General features: G+C 35.9%; 1 protein-coding gene across 6 annotated transcripts in view; it reads right to left on the reverse strand.

Annotated features, from left to right (window-relative positions):
• Window positions 1–440: 440 nt before the first annotated feature.
• Window positions 441–17,817, reverse strand: part of UBE2D3 (ubiquitin conjugating enzyme E2 D3) — a 32,356-nt gene continuing 14,979 nt past the window's right edge. For 3 of the 6 annotated variants that reach the window (XM_010340110.3, XM_010340111.3, XM_010340109.3), the window contains exons 3-9: window positions 14,066–14,129; window positions 13,940–13,971; window positions 7,075–7,152; window positions 5,959–6,064; window positions 4,190–4,283; window positions 3,716–3,765; window positions 441–1,943 (exon numbers count right to left, since the gene is read on the reverse strand). In XM_010340110.3, the coding sequence (XP_010338412.1) occupies window positions 3,717–3,765; window positions 4,190–4,283; window positions 5,959–6,064; window positions 7,075–7,152; window positions 13,940–13,971; window positions 14,066–14,129 (423 nt within the window). In that variant the 3' untranslated portion in view covers window positions 441–1,943; window position 3,716. The remainder of the gene's footprint in view (window positions 1,944–3,715; window positions 3,766–4,189; window positions 4,284–5,958; window positions 6,065–7,074; window positions 7,153–13,939; window positions 13,972–14,065; window positions 14,130–17,817) is intronic. The other 3 variants (XM_003929504.4, XM_003929505.4, XM_003929502.4) reach the window with 1 other exon arrangement.

The raw sequence follows: 17,817 nt of genomic DNA on the forward strand, positions 1-17,817 counted from the left end.
AAACAAAAGACAAAATGAAAAAATTCACTCATTGGAAAAACTGCATAACTGTTTTTTTCCCAATGAAATGATTACAAAATTAACAAAGCCAGAACATCTTCAGAAGGCATGCATTTCACTTCCAGTTTAGAGAAGAACCTTAAGTCAATAAATCATGTCCAAACTACATATTAAAATGTTTATAAAAATTAAGTTTTAACATTTATTTCTAGCTTTCCACATCTGTGTGCAGACAAGGAGTAAGATTGCACATTAAGTGTAAGCAGTGCAAAAATGTGGAAGTGGAGGAGTCACAGATGTGCTAGAACTTCAAGAAATAAAGCAGTGGACAAATCAAAATAACCAGGAAAAATGTAAAACTATGGGGTCAGAATTAGGAAAGGTGAAGAATGGTAATGCCCTTGTTACTACAGAAGTTAAATTAGTAGCACAGATAGCACTTGTCAAACAAAAAACAATCCAATAGCATTGACTTTTATTCATTCATGTTAAGTCACCTGAAATGATATCTGTTGCATTTAAATGCTCATTAATGTAAATGGCTGAACAAATCCATTTCAATGGATACTCAATATCCCACATAGATAAGTCACTTCAACACAGCCTCATGACAACTCCCACACCAAAACAGTACTTTATTTTGTAAATTTTGACCCATTATTACTCCCATATTATGGTTTTTTTCAGCTGTCAAGTGTACAAGGTGAAGAGAAATTTCAGTTAAGACAGGGGCTGCACCTGGAAAATAAATTTCTTAAACTCCATAAACACATTTCAAAACTGCTGGGTCCCAAAAGTCCATCTATGAACTCTAGGGCTGCCAGTATCATGTGCAGCACATTAAAGCTACACTATCCAAATAGCTTATTAATTCTGCATAAATCAGGTCAAGCAATGTGTCAACCTGTAACAGACTGTGCACTTTAACTGAACATGGCAAAATATTCACTCTTTTGAACTTTACATCATCATTTGATGTCAAACAATGAAGCAAATCCCAACAGTATATACAAAAAACAGCTTTGCATTTACAAAAGATTGTTTCCCATACTGATTAATCCAGGCAGCTAACTCATTGGTTTATGCAACTTTATTGAAGAAAAATAAATCAATTACTAGCAGAGCTATTAGTTGATCACTCATCCATTGACAACTTGCATCATTTATTCAGTGCTATATTAAACAGTGTACTGGAAGATAGATTAACTAATAGCTCCAAGCCTCCTAACAATTTAAATGAAAATTACAAAATGTTTGAGACCCTATTTTGGAATACAAAGGGTGTCTGACTTCCAATTTCCATTCTCTGTAGAACAAGAACAGGTCATTCCTTTATTGACATGCATAAAATACATCACATTTTCTGTTCTGCTGATGCTATAAATTCAATACCAATTCTCCAGCCACATCAGTTATGAGCATAAAGTATATCATGTAACCTCAAATCTCTAACAGTGGAAGGCTTAAACAAGAATGGATGCTGCTAGAATAATGCTGTTCCCTTTGATGTGACAACTGAGCATCCATCTCCCTCCCCCTCAGGATGATTTCTTCAGCATGTTAGAGCAGTGAGGAATGGTTTTAGTCTCATAACCAAGTTAGAGTGAAGATATTGGCCACATAATACACATGCTCCATTTTTTAAAAAATTCTGAGTCTTGGGCAACTGTTCTCTTGTAACTACTTTACAGTTTCTAAAAGCAGTTATTGTCCAAAGCTGGAAGAACTTAAGTCTTCTCAGATGAGCATGTGAATGAATGGAGGGAGGTAAACAAAAAATAAAATTAAAAAAGATGAGGTCTGATAGGGGAGCAGCCGGATAAGAAAATCAAAAAAGGAACAGTAATTTAAAGTTTATTCCAGCTATAATGCAGGTTATTCTGACTTTAAGGTAGCATCACATGGCATACTTCTGAGTCCATTCCCGAGATATTCTGTTGTACCTGTAAATAAAGATGTTATTTTTTAAAAGTTAAAATAAAGTGAAAGAATTCCTAATACTTTAAAATGGAAGGGAAAGATTTTCATCTCCAGACCTATTATGAAGTCATCTCTAATGACTATGATTAGAATAAAAGCCAACAAGGGAGAAATAGCATTGGTACTCAAAGCAATGTGGGCAATAGCCTGATGCTCTGAAAGCAGTATTTTAATAAACCTAAGAAAGCAGCACTACAAATTGGGAGGCTAACAAAAGTCAAAAGACCCTTTCTCTCTACCACCATTGAATGATACTCTGACTTTTAACATGAAAAAATGTTTACAGCTTATTATGGACATATGTTAAAATAGTATACAAATTCTATCTATCCACAGACATTTCCTAAGCCAGAACTAGACTTTTACTAAAACAACTTTATCTGAATCCTGGAGTTTAACAAATTACTTGGTCCTGGATATTACAAGAAAAAAATGCCTTTGAGACTTAGGCAGAGGCAGAAGGGGAAGATGACATTGGGCAGAATGATAAACGGCAATAATTTTCAAAACAGGTGTGTGAGTGGTTGTGTTAATCAGAATGACACATTACTTTTTTTTTTTTTTTTTTAATGAGACGGAGTTTCGCTCTTGTTACCCAGGCTGGAGTGCAATGGTGCGATCTCGGCTCACCGCAACCTCCGCCTCCTGGGTTCAGGCAATTCTCCTGCCTCAGCCTCCTGAGTAGCTGGGATTACAGGCACGCACCACCATGCCCAGCTAATTTTTTGTATTTTTAGTAGACACGCGGTTTCACCATGTTGACCAGGATGGTCTCGATCTCTCGACCTCGTGATCCACCCGCCTCGGCCTCCCAAAGTGCTGGGATTACAGGCTTGAGCCACCGCGCCCGGCCGACACATTACTTTTAATGAGTGTGGTAACTGAGGCTAGTAAGCCCCATCAAGACCTGTTGAGTACAACCAAACCGTCTTTGTTGAAAAAAATCAACAGGTAATTCACACACAAACAAGGTTATTACTCAGGAAGACTACTAACATTGATAAATACTATCAGTTTCCCCTTGGATTACACTAATGCCATAGACTACTTACCCCAATAAAAATAATGATAACCTTAAGAAATGAATACATATTAAAGGACACAGGAGAACTTTTATATTTACAGTTCAAATATTAGCTAGCTTTATTTCAAACCAAAAACCAAATATGGTCCAACAACTTCCCTAAACTTATAACATATACAAGTTCTTTCTACCAATCACGGTTATCTCCTAAGGATACTCTCTCACAAAGCCAGCACTTTAAAACAAAGGCTTTAATCTAGCTAGCATACAGGGAGCAGCAAAATACAGCTGACACTAATGCATGCTTGTCAGTAATGAACATTTAGTTTAGATGCTTAGGCTTAAAAGTGTTTTTCCCTTACATTACTATCTTCTAGCAAAATCTGAACTGAATCACCACATTCCGTATAGTACTGGTACAAAGTCTCAAGCTAAAACTTAAACACCATGGTAGTTTGAAAGAGATACTACATAAATTCCCATTTCTTACTAGTGCTATGTAACTGCTTTGCCATGCAATACTTTCAAGCAATAACGGCTACCAGGTATTTACTTTCACGTTAAACAGAGATCAAGCAGTTAAATGTACACTTTTCAGAAGACTGCCACATCTGTTACCTTTTGTTAGTTAATACAGTGCTTTAACGCATGCAGCACTCAAGTGCTGGCAGTACCATCAATAAGCGCACCATAGAGTGCAGATCCTCTTACCCTACAACATAGCGTATTTCTCTGTCCACTCTCTTGCTAACCTATTGTACCTAATTGAACAAGTATACTTAGCATTAATTATAACATATGAAAGTTATGATTAAACTGAACATAAACATAATTCAAATATTTGAAAAATTTAGACCAAATTTTTACAATAGCACTAACACTTTTGGAAAAACATGCTTGGGGTTAAGAAAAATTTGCTTTCTTCCCCAAAATTTGAGAATATAGTGATAAACTGTTTAACACACTAGGAAAAACAAACAAAAAAACATTTTGGAGGGGGGCATTCACTGTCACATTAGCTAAAGCCTAGTAAGTTTTAACTAACCACATTTCAATAGCTAGCTTTCTGCATATTTTAACTATTATCTTACTAAATATCAAGTTTTCTTGGCATCGTCACAAGCAGAGTATAAGCCTAACTCATTAAGTAAAGCCATTTTTATAATAACTTTTTAATATACTTACTTATCTCTGTCTGTTTTATAGATCCGTGCAATCTCTGGCACTAGGGGGTCATCTGGGTTTGGATCACATAGCAGTGAACAAATGGATAAAAGAACTGCAAGGAAACAAAAACATCTGTTATCCAGTTTCAGGAGTTTAGATAAATAAATGTATTTAAAACGCTATTACAAACCTCAATCCTCTAAAGACTTATATTACTTTTTATCTTGATCTCAATGAGACAAAGTTTTACCAGAGATTTTGCTTTACAGAAGACAAGCTCCTGCTAAGAAGAACTAAAAATGGAGTTTGTGGCATCACATTCACTGCTGACTAGCTATAAAAATAAAGTTTCTAAGATAGGCAACTGATGTCATATTAATATATGTTTTAAATAGGCATAAATGATATTAGAACTTAAGGAGTTTCTTGGTATTCTGGGGGGGGGGGAAACTTTAGCAAGAATACTCATGCCATATTATTCATAGTTGTTAAGCATGAAGAAAAATCCATTCTTTGCCATTGTCTCAGGAGTTTTCTGAGAAAAACTTTGAAGTTCTCCACTAAATGTTTTATCTCCTTGAACTTGTAAGAAACCATATTCTCAAGAGTACTGGTTAAATACAATGCCAAAATCTCTTTAGTACTAAGTGAGTCATCATCCCTAGTTCTTCCTTTAACCAGGTTCAACACTGATTTATAAGATGTCAAACATTAAGGAACACAGATCTCATTCACTTTGAGTGCCTGTTATGTGCCAGTCACCACATACGGCGCTGTTAACATGTAAATGCTTGAAATGTTTCTGATTTTAAAAAAAAGTAACAGTATAAAGACAAGACTGTCACATAAATATTTGTTGACTATAGCAAATTTAATTTCAATGCCAAATGCAGCAGAGCAAATAAAAAATTACCTAATAGAGGAGACTGGGCTATATAGTAACTCAGAGAAAAAAGGTAGCTTCAGTGTTCACTCCTAGTTTAATAAGTTAGCAAAGTATGGCTGCCAAAAAAGCAAGTTACTTTAATGACAAAACAGTACCAATTCGATCTGACCTTACAAAAACAGTTTCAGTGTTATAGTACATTACCAAATGTGGTAGAAAAACTTGGAAGCTGGTATTTAGGTATGGGGATATGTTTTGAAAAGAAATTAGAAAGCATCCAAGAGGGAGAAAAAAAAGTCTAAAAACTCCACCTGGGATATTCATGCAGAGACTGGACAACCTGTTAGATACAACATAGCAGATGCCTATTAACAGGAGACCAGAATTGATCTACAGATATTTCCAAGATTATACAATTTGAGACTGTCATTAGGTAGAAACAACCTATCATGGTTACATAACACATGACTAAAGATTTGTCTAAAAATTAACTCAGGAAAGCAAAATCAGAATTTTCGTAGAGTGGAAACCTCAGGATTCAAAATCTTTATTAAGTTTAGGTATATTACACCATTCTTGGTAAAAAGGCAACGAGTATGACATGTCCAAGTGGTTTGAGATAGAAAAATACAGAAGTCTATTAAGATAAATTTTGCTGTTATGAGATGAAGGTAACTCAACAGGCAAATAATGCCTATCCACCCCAATTTGAATTTTAACCTCTTCTCACAAAGTCTCTTTAATCAATACCACCAAAAGAACACAAATGATAAAAGTACTTTATTGCTTCCCCATCTCTTACCAGAAAGTTGGAATAAAAATACTCAGATAAGTACATCTAAGAATGAAACTATTAGAAAATGAGAACAGCTTAAGATTATTTCACTGGAAGTATTTTTACCTTTAGAAATTGTTAAAGCAGGCGACCACTGTGATCTTAGAATATCGAGACAAATGCTGCCATTACTGTTAATATTTGGATGATAAATTCTTGTTGTAAATGCAACCTAAAACAGAAACTTTTAGGTATTTTATTCAAATAAAAAACAAACAACTTTTAAAGCAAAACTTAAAATAATCAAGCCACAATGTTAAAAATGTCATCTATTAGCAAACAAGTTCCAAATATATAGAAACTGGTTTCTACAATCTGACCACAACCCCCTGTCCCCCGGGCTCCCTCTTATTAAAACAGAACCTTAACTTTTGGATAAAAATTTCATTATTCATATGAAGGAAAGTTCTCAAGGTTACATTAGTCCTACTGTGTCATGAATATCAAAGGGCAATTTAAAGGTATTTAACACATTCATTTTAAAAAGCCCTAAATTTTGAATGTAACCAAAATTTGTAGACCATCTCATTTAAAGTTTCATTAAGTTACACAGGTATGCATGAGTTTGCATTTCCACTGTACATACAACAAACTTGAATCACAAAAACGGAAACCATCACATTGCACCTGTAACATTACTACTGTTAACATTAGACTGTTAATAGTGACATGTTTATGTCCTTTGAATATTACCTTCTCTTGTTAATAATATAGGTTGAATTTATGTTAATTACTGAAAAGTAAAGGATAATATGCTTTTAGTATCTACAAACCAGTCAACTCACTGCACTAAGCAACTCTTTTGGTTTTCATAAATTTAGTTATGTATATAAAACTATAAGCATAAGTTGTAGCAATATGTGCAAATATAAACTGAAGTTGAACATTTGATGCCTACAAGACAACAAAGCCTATAATCAGAATCTATGTAAAAATGGGGGTAAGCTTTCATATGGTCTGAATCTCGCAACATTAAGGAAAAGGCAAACTTTATTCCCATTTACAAAGTTCAAATTGAGGTCTAGCTCTTTAAACCAAAGGTTTAGAGTCAGCATCTGTACATCAGTGCCTCAATTCAACATATACATTTAGCCTAGGCAGAACCCTAACTTCCAAGAATGCTCTATTCCTTTGAAATAAAGCATAAATCTATACTAACAGATTTTGAGGGGAAATACTTGCCTTAGGTGGTTTGAAGGGGTAGTCTGTAGGAAAATGAATTGTCAAAAAGAATACACCGCCTTGATATGGGCTGTCATTCTGTAAAAAAAAAAGTATGATTAACTCGAATTTAAAATATTATTGCTAAATAATCCATAACATTTGTTTCTAAGCATTTCTCTAGTAATGAACCAAAATTACCTACTTACACTGTAATAAAGAATCTAAATTATCCCATTGAAATTTAGTCTATATTAATAGAAAAAAACACTAAAAACTTACTATAGTTAATAAACCCTAATTTAGATTCAATTTTACATAGTCACCAGAATGTCTTTTAAAAAGTTATCCAGAAACACAAGTATTCTAGATCTCAATTCTCACAAAGGAAAAAAGTACACATAGCAATAAAGCCTACATACAGAATCGTTTATCAGAATAATCTGAAAATAAACTTTTACATGTATAGATTATTTCTTCCAACAGCCAGATGCGTACAAATGTGTTTACAACAGGCTTCTGCCCACTGGCCAACCAAAATGTTAGCTATTCCAGGTAACAAACACACAACTATGTGCAAGAGAACAGGGAAAAGCTTAAGTTTCTCATTTTAATCAATATCAGAAAATAGATTCATTGTCCCTATTTTATGCATGATATATAAATAAGGCTTTAAGAAGTATAACTTAGTCTAGTATACAAATGGTAAATGACAGAACCAAGATTCAAACAACAGTCTTTTGAAGACCACTTAATGACAGAAGATACTGACACCTAGTCAGGAATTTAAAGTTGAAATGTGGAATGCCTAACTGCCTCAGGATATGCAAAGAACCAATCCGAAGGTATGTCTTAAAATTTACATGACCTGGGTTATTACCAACACCCATTCCTCTCCATTAGAAAAGGTATGTATATACAAGCTACATGAGCCTTTCACTATGCCCATTCTGGATGTCAGGCACATAAAAACTAGGTCCGATAGGAACACAGCTCATCTAATTCCTACCCTCTGTAAAACAAACATTAATTCAATTAATCTAACTCCTTGCTATATACTTTATGTAAGGAATCCAAAGAACAATTTTTTATCTTGATGAGCTTATACTCTGATAGACATGTTAAGTATCTGCAATGAAATGTTACAGGTATCATGAAATATGAACAAGAGACACATGGAGTTCAAAGAAGAAAGGTCAATTTATTAATGAAGAATCAGGTTTAAAGAAATACACAACTAGTAAATGGAAGAGCTACTATTTATTTATTTTTGAGACAGAGTCTCGCTGTCGCTCAGGCTAGAGTGCAGTGGCGCGATCTCAGTCCACTGCAACCTCTGCCTGCTGAGTTCAAGCAACTCTCCTGCCTCGACCCCCCAAGCAGCTGGACTACAGGTGCGAGCCAGCATGCCCAGCTAATTTCTCTATTTTTTAGTAGAGATGGGGTTTCACCATGTTGGCTAGGTGAGTCTCTTACTCCTGACGTCACGATCCATCACACTCCACCAGAGCTACTATTTGAGTTCTTCTCCAGCTCTCAAGTCTTTCCTTTTCGTATTTTTTTTTTTTTCAGGTGGGGAGACAAGGACAGAATCCCATCTTGCTGTGCTGCCCAAGCTGGCGTGCAGTGGCGAAACCTCAGTTCACTGCAGGCTCTGCCTCCCAGGTGCAACTGATTCTCCTGCCTCAGCCTCCTGGATAGCTTGGATTACAGGCATGTACCAATGTGCCCGGCCCCTTTTTTTAGTAGAGATGGGTTTCACCATGTGGGCTGAACTCCTGATCCCAGGTGATCTGCTGGCCTCAGCCTTCAGCAAAGTGCTGGGATTATAAGCATGAGCCACTGCACCTGACCCCTTTTCCCATTTTCTGCAAAATATGGAACTAGAAACATTTTAAGTGACCTGAGTTTATTAGATTAACACATCTTTGTTAAATATGGTTATAGTAACTTTTACCTGATCAGATACTATAGAAGGTATGTTTTTTCTACATAAAATTAACAATTTAAGGGTAATCCCAAACTTTTTTTTTTTTTTTTTTTAAACAAGGTCTTGCTCTGTCACCCAGGCTGGAACGCAGTGGCACAATCTTGGCTCACTGCAATGCAACCTGTGCCTCCTGGATCAGGTGATTCTCCCACCTCAGCCTCCCAAGTAGTTGGAACTACAGGAGTGAGCCACCACAGTGGGCTAATTTTTTTGTCTTTTTAGTAGAGACAGGGTTTCTCCACGTGGCCCAGGTTGGTCTCAAACTGCTGAGTGATCCACCCACCTTGGCCTCCCAAAGTGTTGAAATTACAGCTGTGAGCCACCACACCTCACCCCCAACACTGAAGTTTTAATAACCCAATTCCAGAAGTTCTTTGTAATCTTTCATTCCAATTTTCATGAAATCAAATGCTGTCTGACTGCTTCTGAATAAAGGCAATCCGCTATTTTGATTTAGGCAAAGCCACATTTCATTTCGTTTGTTCAAAAAAAGAACTTTAAAAAGAAGGCAGAACATTTCAGTGTTGCAATTTAATACAAAATGCTGCCATACCAAAGAGGAAGAACTACAAGGTTCAGATAACAAAACTAAGCCATATACAAATATCATAAGCCTATGATATTTAACTTCTATTACGAATCAGCATGTAACTACACGAAAGAGAAACAAAACCCCCAAGAATAAGGCAGCAAATTGACTGGAATCTTACAAATACAGAAATTATATTAGATATCTGCTTAGGAAACCTTCTATCCCTGTTTTGGTCTCATCAGTGCAAGCTGTTTTCCTCGTATTGCCTCAGCTCTTCTGTGGCAACCATAAAACGCTGGTATTTTTATTTTTTTGAGACAGAGTCTCGCTCCGTTGCCAGGCTGGAGTGCAGTGGCATGATCTCAGCTCATAGCAACCTCTGTCTCCCGGGTTCAAGCAATTCTCCTGCCTCAGCCTCCCGAGTAGCCGGGACTACAGGCGTGCGCCACCATGCCCAGCTAAATTCTGTGTTTTTAGTAGAGATGGGATTTCACCATGTTGACCAGGATGGGTATTCTTTATTTTTTTAAAGTGTTGCTGTCACCCGGGCTGGAGTGCAGTGGTGTGATCTCTGCTCTCTGCAACCTCCAGCTCCCAGGTTCAAGTGATTCTTATGCCTCAGCCTCCAAAGAAGATGGGATTACAGGCATGTGCCACTACGCCCAGCTAAAAATGCTGGTATTCCAATAAGTTGATTTTCTACTTTTTACTGCTGCCCCAGAAAAATATGAGTTGCAAAATGTATCTCTTGTGCAGTTACTCATTCCAGGGCATATATTCAAATGCCCACTGATATTTCTACTTAGATTATGGCAATAGCTTACTGATTATTATCCCTCCATCTTAATGATAAAATAGTCTTTTAAAAATGTTACTCCCCCGCTTGAAATCTACCATAGTTTTAAAGATAAAATTCAAACTCCCAAGTACATACAGTGCTTTATGATATTGGTGCCCATCAATCCAGTTTCATCGTCTGTCTCTTCTATAGAACATGCTCTCTACTACATGTAAAATATTATATGGATAACACATCTTCTTCTCTCCCCTACTTGAAATATTCTTCCTTATAGCCTCCTTTGTCCTATCTGCTCCCTGTCTTTTACACCTCTTTAAATATATAGTTACCACTAAACGCCCATAGGTCTAACATTTACTTAAATTTCTCTTTTATTAGGCTACAAAGCTCCTTAATGAATGAGGTAAAGATGGAAAAAGTCATAATACACAAGTTGAAAAAAAAAAACCCCTATAAACCAAATAAAATAGTACCTATAGACCAATTATTTAAAATCAGATAATTTTTCTAGTTGATTATGCTCAGGCTGCGAAAGGTTACATTTTTCACAGATACTTTCACATTTTCACAGGTACTTTCTTCTACAGCTCTGTCATTGATTAGGTAGAAGTTAGTGTTGTTCTTTAAATCCACCTTTTCTGTCAACCCCATTTTCAATTAAAAAAAATTTAAGCAAGTAAATGTCAGAGGCAATAGGTAAGGAAGTCAATTTCTTCTACTTGCATCAATTCTTGTTGGAAACTAATCTTAATATAGTATGCAGCCCTCCCCCGCACCGCCACCGAAAACACACACACACACAGCACTGCTGTCAATTCTTTCGAAGGTTTAATTTTTAATCAATAGTTGTGCTTCAGAAGTAGCTTACCTTCAGAAACAGTAAGCTAGTACATGACAAAGCAATTTTGCTACATAACTAATGATCTAGAGGATTTTCTAACAACTCACTAAAATCAAAGTTACTCTATTAAAATTAAATGCTCCTTTTTTTTTTTTTTTTTTTTTTTTTTAAGAAAGTCATGAATCTTCAGTTCTGTGGCACTGGCATCACTTTAAGGAAGCTAAGTGGTTAGCAACACCAAAGCAAAAATGGTGTTGTTAACTGTCCTGTTCTCTCACTAAATCTGTAATTTATGGGTTGTTTTGGGTCACAACTGCTTGCCACATAGGGTAACCATACTCACAAAATAAGCTATTTATCTTATACAGTGATGCTCTGTCACAAAGATGTATTCAGAAGCCAAAAGAACAAGATGAGTTGTCTCACTGGTGCACTCCAGAGTAAGCACAGAGTTAACTATTTAAAGCTGACACCTAAATTATGTGCTTATTTATGTACAAGACAATACCTGTACTTTGGGTACATTTTTATAACCTTTGACTCCTTCTTGAAATTACCCAACTGACAGTGAGAAATAACCTTTTAACTGAAAACATTTCAGTGAGTACTGCTATCAAAGCAAAACCCTGCAGTTGTGGTTAATCAGGTTAATATTTAAATAGTTCTGAAAATCACATGCTTCTGTTTGTAAAAGCAGAAAACTACCAGTCATTATATTAAAAGGTTGCTGAAAAAATCTAGCAAGCAATAGCCATGATCTGAAATATATTATTTAAAAAAATGAAAAAAGGAAATGTTTTCTAAAAATAAAATCAAATTAACTGCTAAAAAAATCTATCAGAATAAGCAACACCATTCTCTAAAAAATTACCACCATATATTCCTCATTCATGTTTCCTTTGATTGACTATAGGTACGTTACTTGCCTTTTTGGAAAACTAGTGTGTTGTTCAAAATAACAAAGTCTAATCTATTAAGAAGAAATACTGACTAGTTTTAAGGAGCTGGTTTATTCTGCACACTATCCAATTAGAAGTCTTAATTACCAACCCTTCTGTATTTTCTTAGTTTTGACAATTTTTATAATGAAACTATCAAGTACCCTCTGAATCAAAGATGAGCTTTATTTGGTATGACATTTTATTGAATTCTTTGAAAATTGGTAATCCAAAATGGGAAAATTATAAAGTTTGCAAAAGCAACTGCTTACACAACATTAGGCAGATAATATGGAATTGACCTAGCAGGCATTGTGGTAAACACATATCCCATCTAAAAAAGGGAGGCAGCTGTTATTCCATCCCAAGCCACTACTGCTTGTGGAATGTGGGCCTACTCAAAAGGGTTTTTTATTTGAAGACTGCCAACTCGACATTTAATTATGTGTATTAAAATTACCCAATTTTGCTATCAAATTAGATAAAAGGAAGTGCTTTTAAAACAAAGTAAAATTTAAAACAGTAATAATACTCATTGTGATAATGAAATGCACAATCCTGGCTTTGTTGTTTATTAAAATGATCCAGGGTATTCGAAGTATTAAAACTTAATATTTGCCCCCTGCCACGACTTACTTAGATTGAGTTTCCCTACTTCTAGGACACTAACAATTCAATCACTCTAAATTAATCATCCCTGTTAGAATTTCCCATTAATTACTTGTACTCATCACTTCATTCACTGATCACTTATTTTCCATCTTATCACACTTTAGTACTTGTTTTAAGTATCTGTCTACTCCAGCAGAGTGTAAGTTCACTGTAAGATTGACAGGGATGTCTATTCTATTCACTCGTATCCTTATCACCTGGCACACAGTATGTAGTCACATTTGAGAGAGAAAAATGACTAAAGTTAGAATCAGAATTACTGAATAAAGACTTGTTGATTCAACTCATCTACTAACTCTAAGCATTTTTTTCTGTAGAATTATAAATACTTACTAACCACTGTCTCATCTAGTACATTATTGCTCTTTATGTTGCTTATAAAACCACCAAATAGGGTGAAAGTTTTCAGTAAAATAAACATGTAACTTAAAAAAGAAATCCTTAAGCACCTTACCAAGTTTAAAAAAAAAAAAAAAGTTAAGTATTTGTGTAAGATACAGTCTTACCCCAGGATGTTTTAGTGCGCTCTAATTCTCTGAAATTCTTAGATGGTATCCATAATTCTGAATATTCAATTATCCAGCATATAGTTTCTTATCTACCCAGGATAGAAAGGAATTTTGCTATATTCAAAATAACACTTTCTCCCTAAATATATTCAAAATTTGCATAAAACTAAAGTTCTATATAGAATCAAATATCAAAATACAATTAAGCTAGATTATTGGCAGCTACAGCAAAAAGATAAGATGTCTGAGTAACACAACTCATGGCAGTATCAGAGCCAGTAACTTTAATAGTCTCTATAAGTAACAGGAAGTTCCACGACCAATGCTTTACACAGTGCTACAAAGAGAAACTGAACTGAGGTAGACAGATGTTTGGTAGGTCAGAGATGCTATACTTTAGAACATGAACACAGAGATAGACCCGAAGTACACATAACAGATGACTAACTCATTATATCGCTTTTTCCAAATGCAGTACAACTATGAAATACCCAAAACAGAATTAACTACATGATAAAATAAACCTACAGACCAAGCTAAAAATTACAACCAAATCAATGCTGGATTTTCACTTAACACTAAATTTAAAAATTCTTAATACTTACAGGTCCCATAATTGTGGCTTGCCAATGAAACACTAGGGAAAGAAAAAAAAAATCTCTTGGTTATTATCTAAAAATGCACAAGCTTTAAAAAAACTAAGCATAAAAATCAACTTGAAAGTTACTTACTATCATCCCCAACTGGACCTGCAGAACATTGTGCTGGAGGGTCACGGGCCAAATCACTAAGTTCCTATACACCAAGTCAGAAAATGAGTGAGTCACATTAAGCTTAATTTAAGAAAACACAAGCAAGTCCACTGCTTTGTTACTTTCACACTATTTTTTAAGGAACAAGCCATCACAATTCACACAAATAATATATTCCATTAGGAGAGAGAAAACATGCCTGGACATATCCTGAGACAATTATCTTAGCAACAGTTCATAAAAATATATAGGGATACACATTGATACAAAAAAAATTATTACATAAACAAAATGCTGACCTCCTACAAATTGAAATAGCTATAATTAGATATTCTCATAGTATAAGAGATTTAGACCAGGGAGAGCTCAATATTCATGTTATTTGTTGAACTTCCAAGACCACTTTTGGAGGCCCTCAATTGTCTTAAATCCTTTGCTCTTCCTGAACTATCCTTCTTCCCCAATCCACTAACTCCATTTTCCACCTGAAAACAAACAGAAAACTCTCATGGGGCTTCTGTTTTCTAATCTCCTTATTCTCTCAACTTTTTTTTTTTTACTCAAAGTCCATTTTTAAGTATTCTTGAAATTCTGACCTTGAAGAGCATACTTCTGTTAAGTAGAAAGATGTTTGCTCTTAACATATAGTCCACACAATTCCATACAAACGATTTATTTCTAACAAGTATGTATGTCACTGTTCCATGACTTGTGCGCAATAACACTGCCTTCAACATTTTCAAACTAACAGTTTCTCTTAAGTTCAGTCTATGGCGTAAGTCAGTAAGGGCCACCTCTTAAGTCTAGGGACTACTGTATCTTCTTTACCCCCTTTTTCATATAAACATGGAAATAATGATGAAGGGTAAGGTTTAGGATTCCATCTGAGCAGAAGACCACTAGGTACAGTGGCTCTTGCTTGTAATCCTAACACTTCGGGAGGCAAAGGCAGAAGGGTTCCTTGAGCCCAGTTTGACTGAGACCAGCCTGAAAAACACAGGGGACCCTCGACTCTTCAAAAATGTTAGCTAGGCATGGTGGTGGCATGCCTGGGGTCCCAGCTACTCAGAAGACTGAGGTGGAAAGATCACTTGAGCCCAAAAGGTCAAGGCTGCAGTGAGCTTTGATCATGCTACTGCACTCCAGGCTGGGCGAAAGAGTTGTCTGAGACAAACAAACAAAACCTGCCTCAAACAAACAAACAAACAAAAAAACAATACAGGACAAAAAAAACTAGCTGGGCGCAGTAGTAGCTCCTGCTGGTAATCCCAGCACTTTGGGAGGGCAAGGAAGACAGATCACCTGAGGTCAGGAGTTCGAGACCAGCCTGGCCAACATGGTAAAACCCCATCTCTACTAACACAAAAATTAGCTGAGCATGGTGGTGCATGCCTGTAATCCCAGCTACTTGGGAGACTGCGGCAGGAAAATGGCTTGAACCTGGGAGATGGAGGCTGCAGATCATACCACTGCACTCCGGCCTGGGGGACTGATTGAGACACTGTCTCAAAAACGTAAAAAAGAGAAAAGCTTAATGTACTCATATACAAAAGCCCGAATACTAGAAAGCAGAAGAATGGATGCCCAAATAAAGAGAAGCAAAGGTGAGAAGATAGCTTGAGCCCAGGAATTCAAGTCCAGCTTGGATAACATAGGGAGACCCCATTGGCCACACACACACACACACACACACACACCAACAACAACAACAACAAACAAGACACAATAAAGAACAATCTGGCTAATAGCAACTAAGTACCACAACATCAATATATTCGTGTGTAACTCCAAAACATTTATCTTCTCTTTTATTTAGTCTACTAGAACATATTCCCTGTAACTACCGGAATCAAGAAATGGAAACAGATTTCCAAAGTGGGTACATGCACTTTCCTTCCTTAACTGTCATCTTTTTGCCTTCCTGTGCAAAAGTCAAGGACAGAAAATGCAGAATTTTCAGTATAAGCTCCCTCAGAAGGATGCAGGGAATGGGAAGAAGAGTTTAAAATCTCAATTTAGCGAGGTACAGTGGTGTGTGCCTGTAGTCCCAGCTACTCAGTAGGCTGAGGCAGGATTGAGCCCAGGTGTTTCAGGTTTTCATGTGCTAAATGGTCATGCTGGTGGATAGCCACCACACTCTATCCTGGGCAACAAACTTTAATGTCTAATTTATACCAGTTGCAGATGAGTATTTTCATTCACTACATGGAATTTAAACACTGACAAATTTATTTAAGAGTCCCACTGTGGCACTGACTTGGTGGGGGGAAATAAATGAGTCTCTAAATTTTGTTCATTTTGTTAAATCCACTGGAAATCTTTAAAATAGGCACTCATCAAATTGAGGGGCCAAAATCCAACCAACCAAACAAACAAAAACAATCCAGGTTTCAAAGCTCTGAAAAAATTAGAATCATTGAACACATACCTTAAAAATTAGATAATGCTAACATCTTTCCCTACAAAACTGAGGAACTGAACAAATTAAACAATTCATGTCCCAAGAGTACATAGCCTACAACTGTGCTTTAAATATTTCAATTCGTGGAACAGCCCTTTCAGTGGAGCTCCTATTTTTATTGGCTTTGTATTCTGTACCAACATGGAATAAAATTAAAATTTCAAGAAACATTGAAAAAGAAAAGCTACTACATAAAGGGTTTTTTGTCTTGTTAAAGAAGAATTGAGACTTTGTCCGATTTAACAAGATTTGCTCTAAGCTTATAAAACACCTTAGCTCCCATAGGGTATTTTGCCATTTACAAAACTATAGTATTATAGACCAGAGTCAATGAGGGTTATTAATTTAAACCTTATTAATCTCAAAAGTGCTATTTTTGACAAAATCAAAATAAGACTATTAGAGATATCTGCAAAACAGCATCAAGAAACAGGGCTAGGGAACTAGAGTACACAATATGGATTAAGAATAATTATACTGCCTTTAAAAATGTTAAGATGATCAACACAAAGTTTTAACTGCTCTAATAGTGTTTTGTTTTTTTTTTTTTAAAAAGCTTTGATTAAAGTTGTTTAACAGGTCCACCAACCCCTTCCCCTTTTAAAAAAAGATACGGGGATCTCACTATGTTGTTGGACTGCAGTGGCTAGTCACAGTCACAATCATAAGGCATTACAGCCTAGAACTCCTGGCCTCAAAGGATCCTCCTGCCTCAGCCTCCTAAGTAGCTGGGGTTGCAGGTATGCACCACTATGTACAGCAAATTGTTGATCAATAAATACATATTTTAAAACTGTAAAATTCAACAATGAATTTTGCTGATTGACTCAATGTGGGAAGAAAAGATGATGCTAAGATTGTTGGCCTGAGCCAAGCATGAGATCAGCATCAAGTAAAATGGTCAACTTCTAAGTGAACTTTGTGGGCAGATACAGAGATACGATTTAAACACTCCAAGACTCAATTAGGGAAGTATATATATACTTGTTGAGAACAGGCTGGGAACAAATACTAAATATCTTTATTAAACAGATGATGTTTATAGCCATTAATCTTGGTGAGAGCATTCTGATAACAGAAGGTCCTAGGAGTGAATCCTGGACAAATTTAATGCTAGGAAAGGGAACCTTGGCTAGCAACCTGAAAAGTTAAAATAACCTTAAGAAAGGCCTTGTTACAATAAACAACACTGCAGGATGAATAACTATAGCAAATATTTGCCTCTTATGTTCAAAATGTACTTCAGAAAATGGCCCCGTTGTTCAGGAAT

Source organism: Saimiri boliviensis, chromosome 3, assembly GCF_048565385.1.
Source record: "Saimiri boliviensis isolate mSaiBol1 chromosome 3, mSaiBol1.pri, whole genome shotgun sequence".
Taxonomy (NCBI): domain Eukaryota; kingdom Metazoa; phylum Chordata; class Mammalia; order Primates; family Cebidae; genus Saimiri; species Saimiri boliviensis.